The following is a 13,581-nucleotide window of genomic DNA, read 5'->3' as shown; positions in this document are numbered from 1 at the left end:
CAAAAACTGTCTTGTTGCTCATGTTAGTACAAAACCGCTAATTATTAAGTCTGCATCGGTAGATCACATAGAACACTGATATAGCAGTCTCAGGGTGCACAAACTGATATTTGAAGCAACGATCATCAAAGTCCCAATGCAAGTATTGCTAAGCGCTGTCATACCTTCATGACATGTGGTATTTTCCTCACAAATAAGCCTGACATGAATTGCTTGGTTTGAATTCCTGATAACATAACTTGTGGATAAGTGTACTGATTTTATGACATCGTACCACAATTAAGGTTCCATACCACAAAAGGAAGATCGGCATTGATGATTTTCTTGACTGTTTAGGGATTAAGGTCCAAAGCGGGTCCACAAAAAAATTAAAACAAACATAACTCTTGTTTAAGGACAATAACTTGTGTAATGAAAGCAAATAAGAAACCCGTCGGCCCGATTTATAATACGTCGATATATATATATGGCATGCAGAAATCAAACGCAAACAGTGAATTACTGCCCCTGACTTTAGAGAGGCAAAAATAGAATGCAGCTGGATACAACAAAATTCGTTTTGTGTTCATGGTTGTGTTTCGTGATTTATGATCTCTACCGTGTCAAAACCTATGCAACTGTTTTGTTTTTACAGTTTACTCTGATGTTGTGTTTCCACACAATTGTTAACTGTCCAAGGATAAGGACCGGGTGCCAGGGTCCTCCACCATATTACGTACATGAGGGTACATATGTTTACCTCCCCATGCCCGCTACAGTTATATCTGCTTAGAGCAATAAAAACACATATATTGCCATGGCACGTTTACTTCAAAGAGACAGATTACATCACATGATAAATATGCATCATTATACAAAGGTACACAACTCTCACGTTTAAACTACAAAACACATACGACCATACATATACTTGATAACAAGGGTTAGTATAAGCTTAATGAACATGCAGTATGGGGTTTGTTCATCGTTTCAGGCGGTAGTAGTGTGACCTATAGCTATTGTTGCGTAGATCAACGTCAAGTTTGATTCTGGTGTTGTTGTTTTTTTAATTTGGAAAAATCCTGATTATTTGAACACGTGCAATCGGATATATAGTTATCAAAGGTACCAGGATTATAATTTAGTACGCCAGACGCGCGTTTCGTCTACATAAGACTCATCAGTGACGATCATATCAAAATATTTAAAAAGCCAAACAAGTACAAAGTTGAAGAGCATTGAAGATCCAAAATTCCAAAAAGTTGTGCCAAATACGGTTAAGGTAATTTATGCCTGGGATGAGAAAATCCTTAGTTTTTCGAAAAATTCAAAGATTTGTAATCAGGAAAAACACTCTTATCTTCATTTCTTTAGTCTTGTAATTTTTATGTAATTTTTCTATATTCTAATACACATTGACCATTTTTCTCTACTCTTTATATTATTACACTTTTTTCATTTCTTTATTTTTTGGCCCCTTTTTTCTCTTTTCCTAATATCTTGGTCCATGATTTTTTTCTGTAGATTTTGCCAGCCATTATCCGCTATCCTGTTAACCCATGTAGACTTTCATATATTTTCAACGTTTTTTTTTTTAACGAGATTTATTTTGTCACGTGCAAAGATTCATGGGATTAATCGGATGTGTGATAAAAAATCTGCTAAATGTGCGAAAATATCATTTATTCAGATATCAGTACTTCCCTATCAATTTTTAAACTATTGCTCTTGAAGAGGAACAATGAGATTGGATTTGAATTTTACATTCTTGTACTGAGTAATTGAATGGCTGCGGTAACAGACTGGCTTTAATTTGGTAAGGCTTTATTAAAAATATACATTATACATTGTAGTATAATATAGATATGTCTATGTACTCGTACGTCATGAAAGGTCATGTATACCAAAGTAGGGCTTGATCAAATGAATTTGCGACACTTTGGAACATTATATAAACCATATATATCATGTATATAGCCTTAATGAAGACTTTTTGAAAGTATTTATATTATATATACTTGCGGATGCATATCCTGGACTCAGAAAATAGTGTGTGTGTGGGGGGGGGGGGAGGGGGTCGTAAAGCAGGCAATTTTAGAAGAAGGACATGTAAATATGTAAATGGCCTATGCATTAACCTCATATGTAGCCGGCTCCATAAGTAGTGGGCTACATTATCACATCCCATACAGAGACGGATTTAGGGGGAGGGCAGGGGAACCCCCCTTTTTTGAGAAAATGTTTGGTTGCTTATATAGGGAATCACTGAAGCGTGACTGGAGCGGCCCCCCCTCTTAGGCAGTCAGTGGGCCCCCACTTATAAATATTTCTGGATCCGCCACTGCCCTTAATCCGCTTGAAAATTATATTATACGAGTTTCTTATACAGTTTGTTCCTAATTTTGTCATTTTTTTTTAATTTAAGGGAGACGGATTTTTTCTTGTTTTCGAATGCCACTGCCCAGTATCTCTATTTTGTATAATTATATTTCGTGCAGTTTATGAAAAATAAAATATTGTTTAAACTAAATCCGCTTATAATTTACTAAAAACGACTAGCAAGAATAAATAGTACCTCCTTTTCAACCATGGTCGATGGTGGTTATGATTTGCCTTCACATCCCACCTTACTATTTTTTCCGTTAATATATCAATTAACGGGCGGCGGACTCTGAATATATGATAGTTCATACTATCGTTACTACAATCCCGTACCCTTTTCAAGAAGGTCACCCTCCGTATTAATTCTTACTGTGTTTGTATTAACATGAGCAACACGACGGCTGCCACATGTGGAATAGGATCTGCTAAATTACCCTTCCGGAGAAGCTGAGATCACCTAAGTTTTGGTTGGGTTCGTGTTGCTAGATGCGTTATAGTTCTCTATGTTGTGTTTTGTTTTCTATTGTTTGTCTTCTGTTCTCTTTGTCGAGCCTTCGACAACTGTCGAAAAAGCGAAACATGAAGCGAACCTACATTCCGTCGTCGGCGTTGTCGTCGTCGAGTCACATATTCACGGTGTGCATGGTTAGCGGTTTTTGAAATTTTAATAACTTTCTTAAACTATCCTGGATTTCTACCGAACTTGTGGATAGACTTTGTTAATATTCATAACACAGTATCCAAAAGTAAATTCTGTAAAAAAAATCATCCTATTTTGAATTCCGTATTTTACTTATAGATAGACTTAGTTTTTCTGCCAGGAAACATTACATTCACTCTGTGGTTAATGTTTTTAAAATTTTAATACTTTCTTAAACTATCCTGGATTTGTACCAAACTTGAACAGAAACTTGTTTATGATCAAATGCTAGTATCTAGAAGGAAATTTGGTTAAAATTTTGTTCTTGTTAAAAATGTTTTTCCATACTTTACTTAAAAATGGACTTAGTTTTTCTTCCATTTTACATTACATAGTCTGCAGTTAAAGTTTTAAAAACATTTATTAGATTCACAAACTATATATATATAGATTTCCTTGATTTTTACCAAACTTGAACAGAACTCTTACAATTAAAAGATAGACTAAAATATCTAGAGGAAAACAGTTTTTCGAATTTTTTGTTGAACTTGCGACTACCAGCAAAAGTAGGCGAGACACTGGGTTCGACGGAACCCTTAAAAATTAGAAAATTAGTTAAGGGTTAAATTGAAGTTCCTATTAATACAACGATTCAATAAGGTCGAATTATCGAGTTATACTTGCAAGTGAATCAGTCAATATTTCTTTAGTGATTGAACAAAACTGAAAAAAAATCACATATTTTAGTGTTAATTGTTTTTTTTAATACTATCATCGTATATATCATGTATCTTATTATTTTGCCAATTTGAACCATACTGGTAGAAGCGAAATATTATTTCACTATTTAACTTTCATTAGTGATTGAACAAAACTGAAAAAAATCACATATTTTAGTGTTAATTGTTTTTTTTAATACTATCATCGTATATATCATGTATATATCGTAGCAAGTGCATGCTCCTTTAAGATCCTTTAACTGTTTAATGTCAGTTTGGTATATTTTATGACTTTATTCTTTATACTTTTGCTTTTAATATTGCAATGCTATTTTTGTATTGTGTATGATAAATGACTTTAAAAATATTTGTACATGTTTAACTTTTGGTTTGAACCATTGGAGGAATTGATTATAAATATAAAAAAAATAATGGCCCCCTTTCTCTCTGCAATGTGCCCCTTCGAATAAACAATTTAAAACGGAAGTAAACTTAACGACATCAGCGAATATTTGTAAATGGTTTGGTTTGAATAATTCGAGGAAGCGATTAAAAATATACGATGAAAATGATGCCCCCCATTTCCCCTGCAAGGTGCCCCTTCAAATAACAACAAATTAAAACGGAAGTAAACTTAACGACATCAGCGCAGGCGTATTAGTTTATTTTGATTTTACTCGCGCCATGAAAAAATAAATAAATTAAGCATGAATTAAAAATGATGACTTAACAATTGATCGTTGCTCGGGTAAGTAATCAATAATAACCTGATGTTAATGAGGAGATAATTTCCACACCTGAAGTTTCATTGATTAAGTAAAATGGAGCCGGCAAATGGCCTCCAGAAGCTGGCACCAGTCTGTCTGGCTATGACATAGTATGCTGGGAGTGGGGACATGATTAACATACGAGGCCATATTTTTTTTTATTTTTTAATTTTTGTATTAAGTCTGCTGTTCTTTGTTCTTACTTGTTCAGGTGTAAACAAAGCATGCACATGGCATAGATTTGATGCATAGTTTATTTGGAAATTATTATCTGCTTGTTGATTATTCTGAAAGTATAAATAAAGAATTGTATAAAAAAATAAATTAATTAAAATAAATATTGATGGATTCAAAGGAATAAAAATTTATTAAAAAAATATTTGAGGAACAAGTGGTAATTGAAAAGAAATATGAATTATCAAAAATAAACAAACATGTTTTAAACTTTTAAAAGTTTTATTGTTATTTAATTATATGTCTGTATTTTTCTGTTACATGTAAAACCAATTGATAAGACAGTAACCCTTTACAGTCATGATACTTAGTACCATCTTGTAGGACCGAGTGCGGAAGAAATCTTTTTACCCAAGAACGATACCAGACTTCATTGCCCTACCTCATACTGCCACCAATGCAGGTAGTCTTGAATGCTTCAAGACTTCCCTACATAAGATGAACTAGAACAAATCCAAGATGTTTTTAAATTCACTGTATATATGATGTACATGTATCATGTGTATAGCAAAAATTCAAATCAACTAATACTTATTTCTTGTCTAAATTTTAAATGTGCATCCAAAAGTGGCAAAATAATTAACTTATTGATGGTAGCAGCGTATTTGTAGAAGTAGTGGACAACTTTTAAATGCATGAGATTTCTGACATGCTTCTGCTATCCCAGTGTTATGGACCAATAACTCTAGAGGTCCTTTCTATATTTTATCGTTGGCTTCAATCTACATGTATAATACACCTTAAATATTGCTCAGGTTATGAAATTAGCAGCAATGGCCCCTAAAATTTGGTTTGGGCTACTCAAATTTCGGCTTTTCTTATATATGACTATCTATGTTGGCTACAACATTTAAGCTGTGGACTATCATTGCCAAAGTCTTTAAGTTTTAACCCTGTAATGCTACATGTATTTGTCCACCAATACCAAACATCACAAAAGTTCCATAAAAATTTTGACATCACAATTATACCTGTAGGTGACCATAGTGACCATACTGCTTTCAACACTAGGTAAACCCATACCATATTCTATCATGAAAGCCCTGAAATGACAACTGTAAAACAATTCAAATAAGAAAACTAACAGCCTGATTTATATACACAAAATAATGAACGAAAAACAATAAAAAAACAAATGTGATATTTGTGAGGCATAAATTTAAAACAAATGACAGCTTCTGATTTTCTTTTATAACTTTCAGACTAAGGAACATCGATAAACCCCATGGGGTCCTAGGCTCCAACATCAGCTGATGCCTGTTTTAGTATTGTTCACAGCCGAATGTGCCATACATGAATAGAGCTTATGTTTGTCCCTTTGAATAATAAATATACTGCCTCTTGGTAAAGCTTTTTCATTTATTATTTATAATAATTCTCTTAAAATCAGAGCCAGTGTACTGTTATCTTGCTAAGAAATCAGTTGAAAAAAATATTTGCCTTTCTTTGGTACAAAAATGTTCCTACATTGTACCCTATTTTTTTTCAGCATTAAATTCATGCCTAAAAATCATGTAGAGTTAGAAAAATTACCAAATCTAACTTTCTTTTATAACTTTCAGACTAAGGAACATAGTTAAACCCCATTACCACCATGGGGTCCCAGGCTCCAACATCAGCCGATGCCTGTTTAAGTATTGTTCACAGCCTAATGTGCCATAGGCAAGGAGGAGAGAGTGAAAGCTTTGCCAAACGGGCCATTGAAAGCTTGGTGAAAAAACTGAAAGAGAAAAGGGATGAATTGGACAGTTTGATCACAGCTATTACAACCAATGGTGCACATCCTTCTAAATGTGTGACAATCCAGCGGACATTAGATGGGAGACTTCAGGTATAAAATTTGTAAACATACATTTGTACATATACATGTACATGAAAAAGGTTATTTATGTATTATTGTCATTTTGTTTATTTTCTTTAGTTACATCTTCTGACATCAGACTTGAACTTCTCTTGAACTGAATTTTAATGTGTGTATTTTTATGTGTTTACTTTTCTGCATTGGCTAGAGGTATAAGGGGAGGGTTAAGATCTCATAAACATGTTTAACCCCACCACATTTTTGCGCCTGTCCCAAGTCAGGAGCCTCTGGCCTTTGTTAGTCTTGTATTATTTTTATGCAGTTAAGCTGCATTATGCGAGCACCCTAGATTTGTGTTCTACCCAATAAATGCTGAAATACTTGCCATTGTCATTATCTAGCTTGCTACTAGTACTATGTTATATATAACTAATTGAACACTTTTTTAATACTTTTTATTCTGGATTACAAAAAATATGACTAGAAAAACCTTAAATGATCGTCGATTTATCTAAAAGTTTTGAAGTTACACATAGGAAGTAGTGCTTATCAAGAATCCTTGTGTAGTTCATTATGACTTGTGCTTTTGGCCAGATGTCAAAGAACAATTGTATGAAATATTTAATCGCCGAAAATATCTTAAGACAAGCAGTTTAGATTTCCCAAATGGCAAAAGTCGTAGGAATATTGTTTGTCATCAATACGTCAGTAGTCTATTATATAATAAGTTCAACTGTTCGTGCTGTTTGCGGCAATTTCAAATTAGAAAAAGAAATTTTCGTATCTTTTTAATTTGGAGGCAGGTGTGCAAATTAGCGGTGGTCCGAGGTCCGCGACCTTCCACTTTTGCAAGCGGAATTTCGACTAGGATAGTTAGTTTCTAGGTACGCCCGACGTAGTCGCCTTCCACTTGAAAGAAAATAAGAATTAACTTTGCAAACCTTTTCACCATGTTCACCAGTCTCCAATTGAACGAGCTAAAAACTTATTTTTGTCATTATTCATAACAGCGATGTTCATTTTGTTCAACCGCTAGATTTATACAGAAAATCGCCGACAAATATTGTATAAATTCGAGTAAAATCGTATCTGATTGACGAAAACAACATTGTAAACACATAACAATGGCGGCCGTGAAGACAAAATTTTACAATATCGGATCCGATTCCGGAAGTGGATAAGGGTAATTCCGGGTTTGGCGATCAATTACAAAATAAATCCAAACAGGTGAAAAAATACATCTATGCATGGTAAATGAATATAAACACTTGAATTGTAAATCAAAAGATATATGTAAAAGAAAGAAAAAGCACCTGGGAATAGTATATCTAAGAATATACATGTTCATGTTCACAGTCTAAATCAGTCATAAATGATGATAATGCATGTGAGATGCTTTTTTAAAAAGTGTAAACATATTACTGCAATTTCGAAGGATTATTTTTTTCCCTCAATTTTGAAGGGTCAATTAAAGTAGCTGAAAGTTTCTTTCTTTATTTTCACAAATAATGCAACTATATTATATATACCTGAATGTAAGTAAATCATAAGATATATAGGTGGCATCCTTTGGGCCACTCTACCCCTTCCTGTTTAATAACTTGGAAACGGTCGAGCTCCCCACCCCTAAACCATATGAGGAACAGATCCAGGATTTTAGGTTAGGAGGGGCGCAAACATAAATTTTCTCCGAGCAGAGTGAGGCTAAAAAATTTGAGGTAAAATTATCGGAAAATTCTTTATTAAGCTGAGAACAACCCATGCTTTGCAAATTTAAGGGCGGTGCACGTCCGCCCCCCTCTGACTGAATCCGCCCCTGCATATATTCAAGTAAAGGACAATATAATAAATAAAATGAAATATAGGGGGAGTCCCTGGAGTTACCCACCCCCCTCCTGTTTGAGAACTTGGAAACGGTCGAGATCCACACCCCTTAACCATATATATTCATGTTTGTGACAATATGAAAAATCAATGAGATATAGGAAGAGTCGCTGGGGGTCACCCAACCCTCCTGTTTTAGAATTTAAAAATGGTCGAGATCCTCACCCTAAACCATATATATTCATGTATGGGACAATATAACATCCCACCCCTTAACCATATATATTCATGTATGGGACAATATAACAATTCAAATGAAAGATAGGGGAGTCCCTTGGGTCACTGTACACCCTCCTGTTTGAGACTTAGAAATGGTCAAGATCTTCACCCCTAAACCATATATACTCATGTATGGGACAATATAACAAATCAAATGAAATATAGGGGTAGTCCCTGTGGTCACCCCAACCCTCCTGTTTGAGAACTTGGAAACGGTCGAGATCCCCACACCAAAACAATATATATTCATATATGGGCCAATATAACTAATTAAATCAAATGTAGGGGAAGTCCCTAGGGTCACCCTACCCCCAGTGGGGGATCCAGAAATTTTCATAAGTGAGGGCCCACTGATTGACCTAAGATCAAGATCCTCACCCCTAAACCATATATACTCATGTATGGGACAATATAACAAACCAAATAAAATATAGGGGGAGTCCCTGGGATCACCCTACCCCTCCTGTTTGAGAACTTGGAAACCAATGAGATCCCCACCCCTAAACCATATATATTTATGTATGGGACAATATAACAAATACAATGAAATGTAGGAGAAGTCCCTAGGATCACCCTACCCCCATTGGGGGATCCAGAAATTTTCATAAGTGGGGGCCCTCTGACTGACCTAAGATGGGCCCGCTCCCAGATACGCTTCAGTGATTCCCTATATAAGCAACCAATTTTTTTCCCAAAAAACCAAGGTTAACTACCAAGTAGAACAACTGCACTCATTGGGAACTTGTACCACTGCAGACTCACCATAAAAAATATACATTGCTATATGCATTGCTTTTGAAATCTTGATAACATATAAATTATTTGCCTTAATAAATAAATCATTAGATAAACATAAATGTACTATATATGAATGTTTAATGTTGAGTCAACTTTGCCACAGCTTTCATAATTACGGTTGTCTTGGTTTTTGGTTAACTGCCTTCAGCGCTTACAGCGTGGATTAATTTTAGTTTCTTGTGTACAATTTGGACTTTAGTATGGCATTCATTATCACTGAACTAGTATATATATTTGTTTAGGGGCCAGCTGAAGGACGCCTTTTGGTGCGGGAATTTCTCGCTGCATTGAAGACCTGTAGGTGACCTTCTGCTGTTGTCTGCTCTATGGTCGGGTTGTTGTCTCTTTGACACATTCCCCATTTCCATTCTCAATTTTCCATTATAGAATCTTAATCTTTATGATAGTAAAAAATAAGATAAATGGTTTGAATGCCAATGACATGAATGATACAAAACTCTCCACATAATGACGTCTCATACTTTAAATTCAGGAGATAAAAAATATATATAAACAGCATTTTCAAATGGAGATGAGAATACACACAAAATTCACAAAACACTTCACAAAAAAATAATTAAATAATAGAATGAGCAACACCAGCTGCACCAAAAATCAGGTGAAAGAATGCTTTAACTTTTTATATTTATATGTGTTACATATAATTAAAATTGTCTGTACAGTCTATACTAATTTTCTATGTCTTTTTGTGTGTTTTTTTTCCATACTAGTCAGGAATAATCCCACAGATTTACAATTCATGCACAGGAGACAGGCGCAGATCCAGCCATTTTATAAAGGGGGGGTTCCCAACCCAGAGTAAGGGGGGGGGGGGGGGGTTCCAACTATATGCTCCCATTCAAATGCATTGATCGGCCAAAAAAAAGGGGGTTCCAACCCCCGGAAGGGTCCCCCCCCCTGGATCTGCCACTGGGAGAATATAACACAACCTGGCACAGAGAATCTGAAAAGAATGAATGATTAGGGATGGATCCATGATTTTTGAATGGGGGTGTTATTCTGTAATTCAAGAAACTGAAAATTGAATTAATGTTAATGATTGAATGCTTACGTTGAATAAAGGCAACAGTAGTAGACCATGTAAACAGCTGTTCAAAGATCATATAATCGAATGAGAGAAAAGAAATCTGGGTAACAAACTCAAACCAAGGGAAAAACATCAACTATAAAATGAAAACAACAAAGCAACAGCGACACTGAAGTGCAACAAAAATAACCCAACAACAATGCAACACACATTGATATGAACTATAAGATAACAACTGGCATGTTCCTGACTTTGTTTTGGTTAAAACATTTACAATCTTGAGAAACATTTTTATTGATGATCAAAGGGTAGTCTCTACTCCCCTGGGATCCATGAAAGACAACATATGGGCTTTTCCATTAAAATGTATGTTGGAGGTTAGGAAGGGAAGTTAAAATATTGAATGTGGGCTATGTTTTTTTTCAGTGTGCATCTGTTACCATTACGCATGTTTCGTCAAATTATCCAAAAAAATGGTTCTTGGTTGTAGGGATATTTTGAAAGTCCCTTCCTACCCTCCCACATACATTTTAATGGAATAGCCCTAATGATTTGTAAAACAAAAATGTGCTTATTCTTACCATGTTTTTGTATTTTTACAGGTGGCCGGAAGGAAAGGTTTCCCTCATGTGATTTATGCGCGTATTTGGCGGTGGCCTGATTTGCATAAAAATGAACTGAAGCATGTCAAATACTGTCAGTATGCTTTTGACCTGAAGCAGGATAGCGTGTGTGTTAATCCTTATCATTATGAGAGAGTTGTTTCCCCTGGGATAGGTAAATATGAGGTTCAACACAGGTCTTCTTTCTGTTTGATTTTGACAGTTACTTTCAAATCAAGGTTCTAGAAAAAGAGAGAAAATTCTAAGCAGCAATAAGAGCTACTATGTTTAAGAAAAACAACATTTATATAGCTAAAAATATACAATGGGTTTTCCATTCTGTCAGTGTATTATCATGAAAACTTCTTAACTTGCAAGCTTTATATTATCTGAAATTTCCTAGAAATCTTATCTGATAACCTTTATTACAAAGTCTTTGTCATGTTGGTTATCAATAATTATAGATATAAAAAATGAAGATGTGGTATGACAACTCTCCACAAGAGACCAAAATAATACAGAAATTAACAACTATAGGTCACCGTACGACCTTCAACAATAAGCAAAGCCCATACGGCATAGTCAGCTTTAAAAGACCCTGAAATGACAATGTAAAACAATTCAAAGGAGAAAACTAACAGCCTTATTTATGTACAAAAAAAAGAACTAAAAATAAAATGGTAACATGTACAGATAAACATAAAGACTATTATATTAAAGTTAGTTTTTAAATTCATGTACTGTTCTTCTTAACTCACTTTTTTTAGTACATAATATGATATAAACAATTGATATTTTAAAACAATAATTTTTTGGTAATTTCTGAATTTACAGAATTTTATCTGTTGTTTTTTTTGCATTTTGTTAAAACTTAGACTATCATGTTTTTTTCTATTTTTAGATTTGTCAGGATTAACCATACAGCATGCAGGTAATTACATCAATGAATGTGTAGAGTGAAACCAAGATATAATAAGTATACATATAGTTATACACTGTATTTTATCATACAAACACACAAAAAATTACATGCTTCCTGGACTCAAAATCTACTTGGACTCACCAATTCTAAAAGTGATGAGTCCAGGACTCACCATGAAAAATTCCAAGTGAGAAACTGATACAGTAACCATTTGAACTCTATATGTGAGGTCTATGATAATAGACATGCATTCTATTTTTATGCCCCACCTACGATAGTAGAGGAGCATTATGTTTTCTGGTCTGTGCCTCCGTCTGTTTGTTCGTCCGTCCATCCTGGTTCAGGTTAAAGTTTTTGGTCAAGGTAGTTTTTGATGAAGTTGAAGTCCAATCAACTTGAAACTTAGTACACATGTTCCTTATGATATGATCTTTCTAATTTTAATGCCAAATTAAAGTTTTGACCCCATTTCACGGTCCACTGATCATAGAAAATGATAGTGCGAAGTCAGGTTAAAGTTTTGGTTAAAGTTTTTAGTCAAGATAGTTTTTGATGAAGTTGAAGTCACATCCACTTGAAACCTAGTACCCATGTTCCCTATGATATGATCTTTCTAATTTTAATTTCAAATTAAAGTTTTGACCCCAATTTCACGGTCCACTGAACATGGAAAATGATAGTGCGAGTGGGGCATCCGTGTACTATGGACACATTCTTGTTATGCCTCATTTATGGGCATTATGTTTTCTCTTCTGTGCCTCCGTTGGTCCATCTGTTCGTCCGTCTGTCCCGATTGAAGTTAAAGGTTTTTGTCAAGGTTATTCAGGTTAAAGTTTTTGGTGAAAGTAGTTTTTAATGAAGTCCAATCAACTTGAACCTTAGTACACATGTTCTGTAAGATATGAATTCTAATTTGAATGCAAAATTTACCAATTTCATGGTCCACTGAACATAGAAAATGATAGTGCAAGTGGGGCATACATGTACAGGGGACAAATTATTGTGTCTGTTCACCCTTCATTATTAGGTAGTTCATGCTAAAGCTTACTTTGTCACATGAGTTTGAAACATAATACACATGTCCAGCTGGCTAATACTGATATGAACTGAAAATTTTTATGCAAAATTATGGTAAGGACAACAATTTCATAAAAAAAAAGAAGAAGATGTGGTATGATTGCCAATGAGACAACTCTCCACAAGAGACCAAAATGAAACAGAAATTAACAACTACAGGTCACTGTACAGCCTTCAACAATGAGCAAAGCCCATACCGCATAGTCGGCTATAAAGGCCCCAAAATGGCAATGTAAAACAATTTAAACGAGAAAACTAACAGCCTTATTTATATATATAAAAAAGGGAACGAAAAACAAATATGTAACACATAAACAAAGGACAACCACTGAATTACAGGCTCCTGACTTGGGACAGGCTTATACATACATTATTTGGCGTGGTTCACTGAAAGAGTGAAACCATTACATCAGCCCGCATGGTTTCCATTTGAATTAAAATATCAGAAGTAAGATATGATGTGTTTAGATATATTATTTTAGTTTTTGGTTTGACAATCCCTACTTCAA

At 34.6% G+C, this 13,581-nt stretch overlaps 1 protein-coding gene across 2 annotated transcripts in view; it reads left to right on the top strand.

Annotated features, from left to right (window-relative positions):
• The first annotated feature begins 4,356 nt into the window (after positions 1–4,356).
• LOC139494671 (mothers against decapentaplegic homolog 4-like) overlaps positions 4,357–13,581 on the top strand; it is a 31,939-nt gene continuing 22,714 nt past the window's right edge. For both annotated transcript variants that reach the window (XM_071282834.1, XM_071282833.1), the window contains exons 1-4: positions 4,357–4,468; positions 6,284–6,552; positions 11,074–11,248; positions 11,975–12,004. In XM_071282834.1, coding sequence (XP_071138935.1) covers positions 6,316–6,552; positions 11,074–11,248; positions 11,975–12,004 — 442 coding nt within the window. In that variant the 5' untranslated portion in view covers positions 4,357–4,468; positions 6,284–6,315. The remainder of the gene's footprint in view (positions 4,469–6,283; positions 6,553–11,073; positions 11,249–11,974; positions 12,005–13,581) is intronic.

The sequence above is a fragment of the Mytilus edulis genome, chromosome 11 (assembly GCF_963676685.1).
Source record: "Mytilus edulis chromosome 11, xbMytEdul2.2, whole genome shotgun sequence".
NCBI lineage: Eukaryota > Metazoa > Mollusca > Bivalvia > Mytilida > Mytilidae > Mytilus > Mytilus edulis.
The sequence above is the reverse complement of the archived record's forward strand: the minus strand, read 5'-3'. Positions and strand labels throughout refer to the sequence as shown.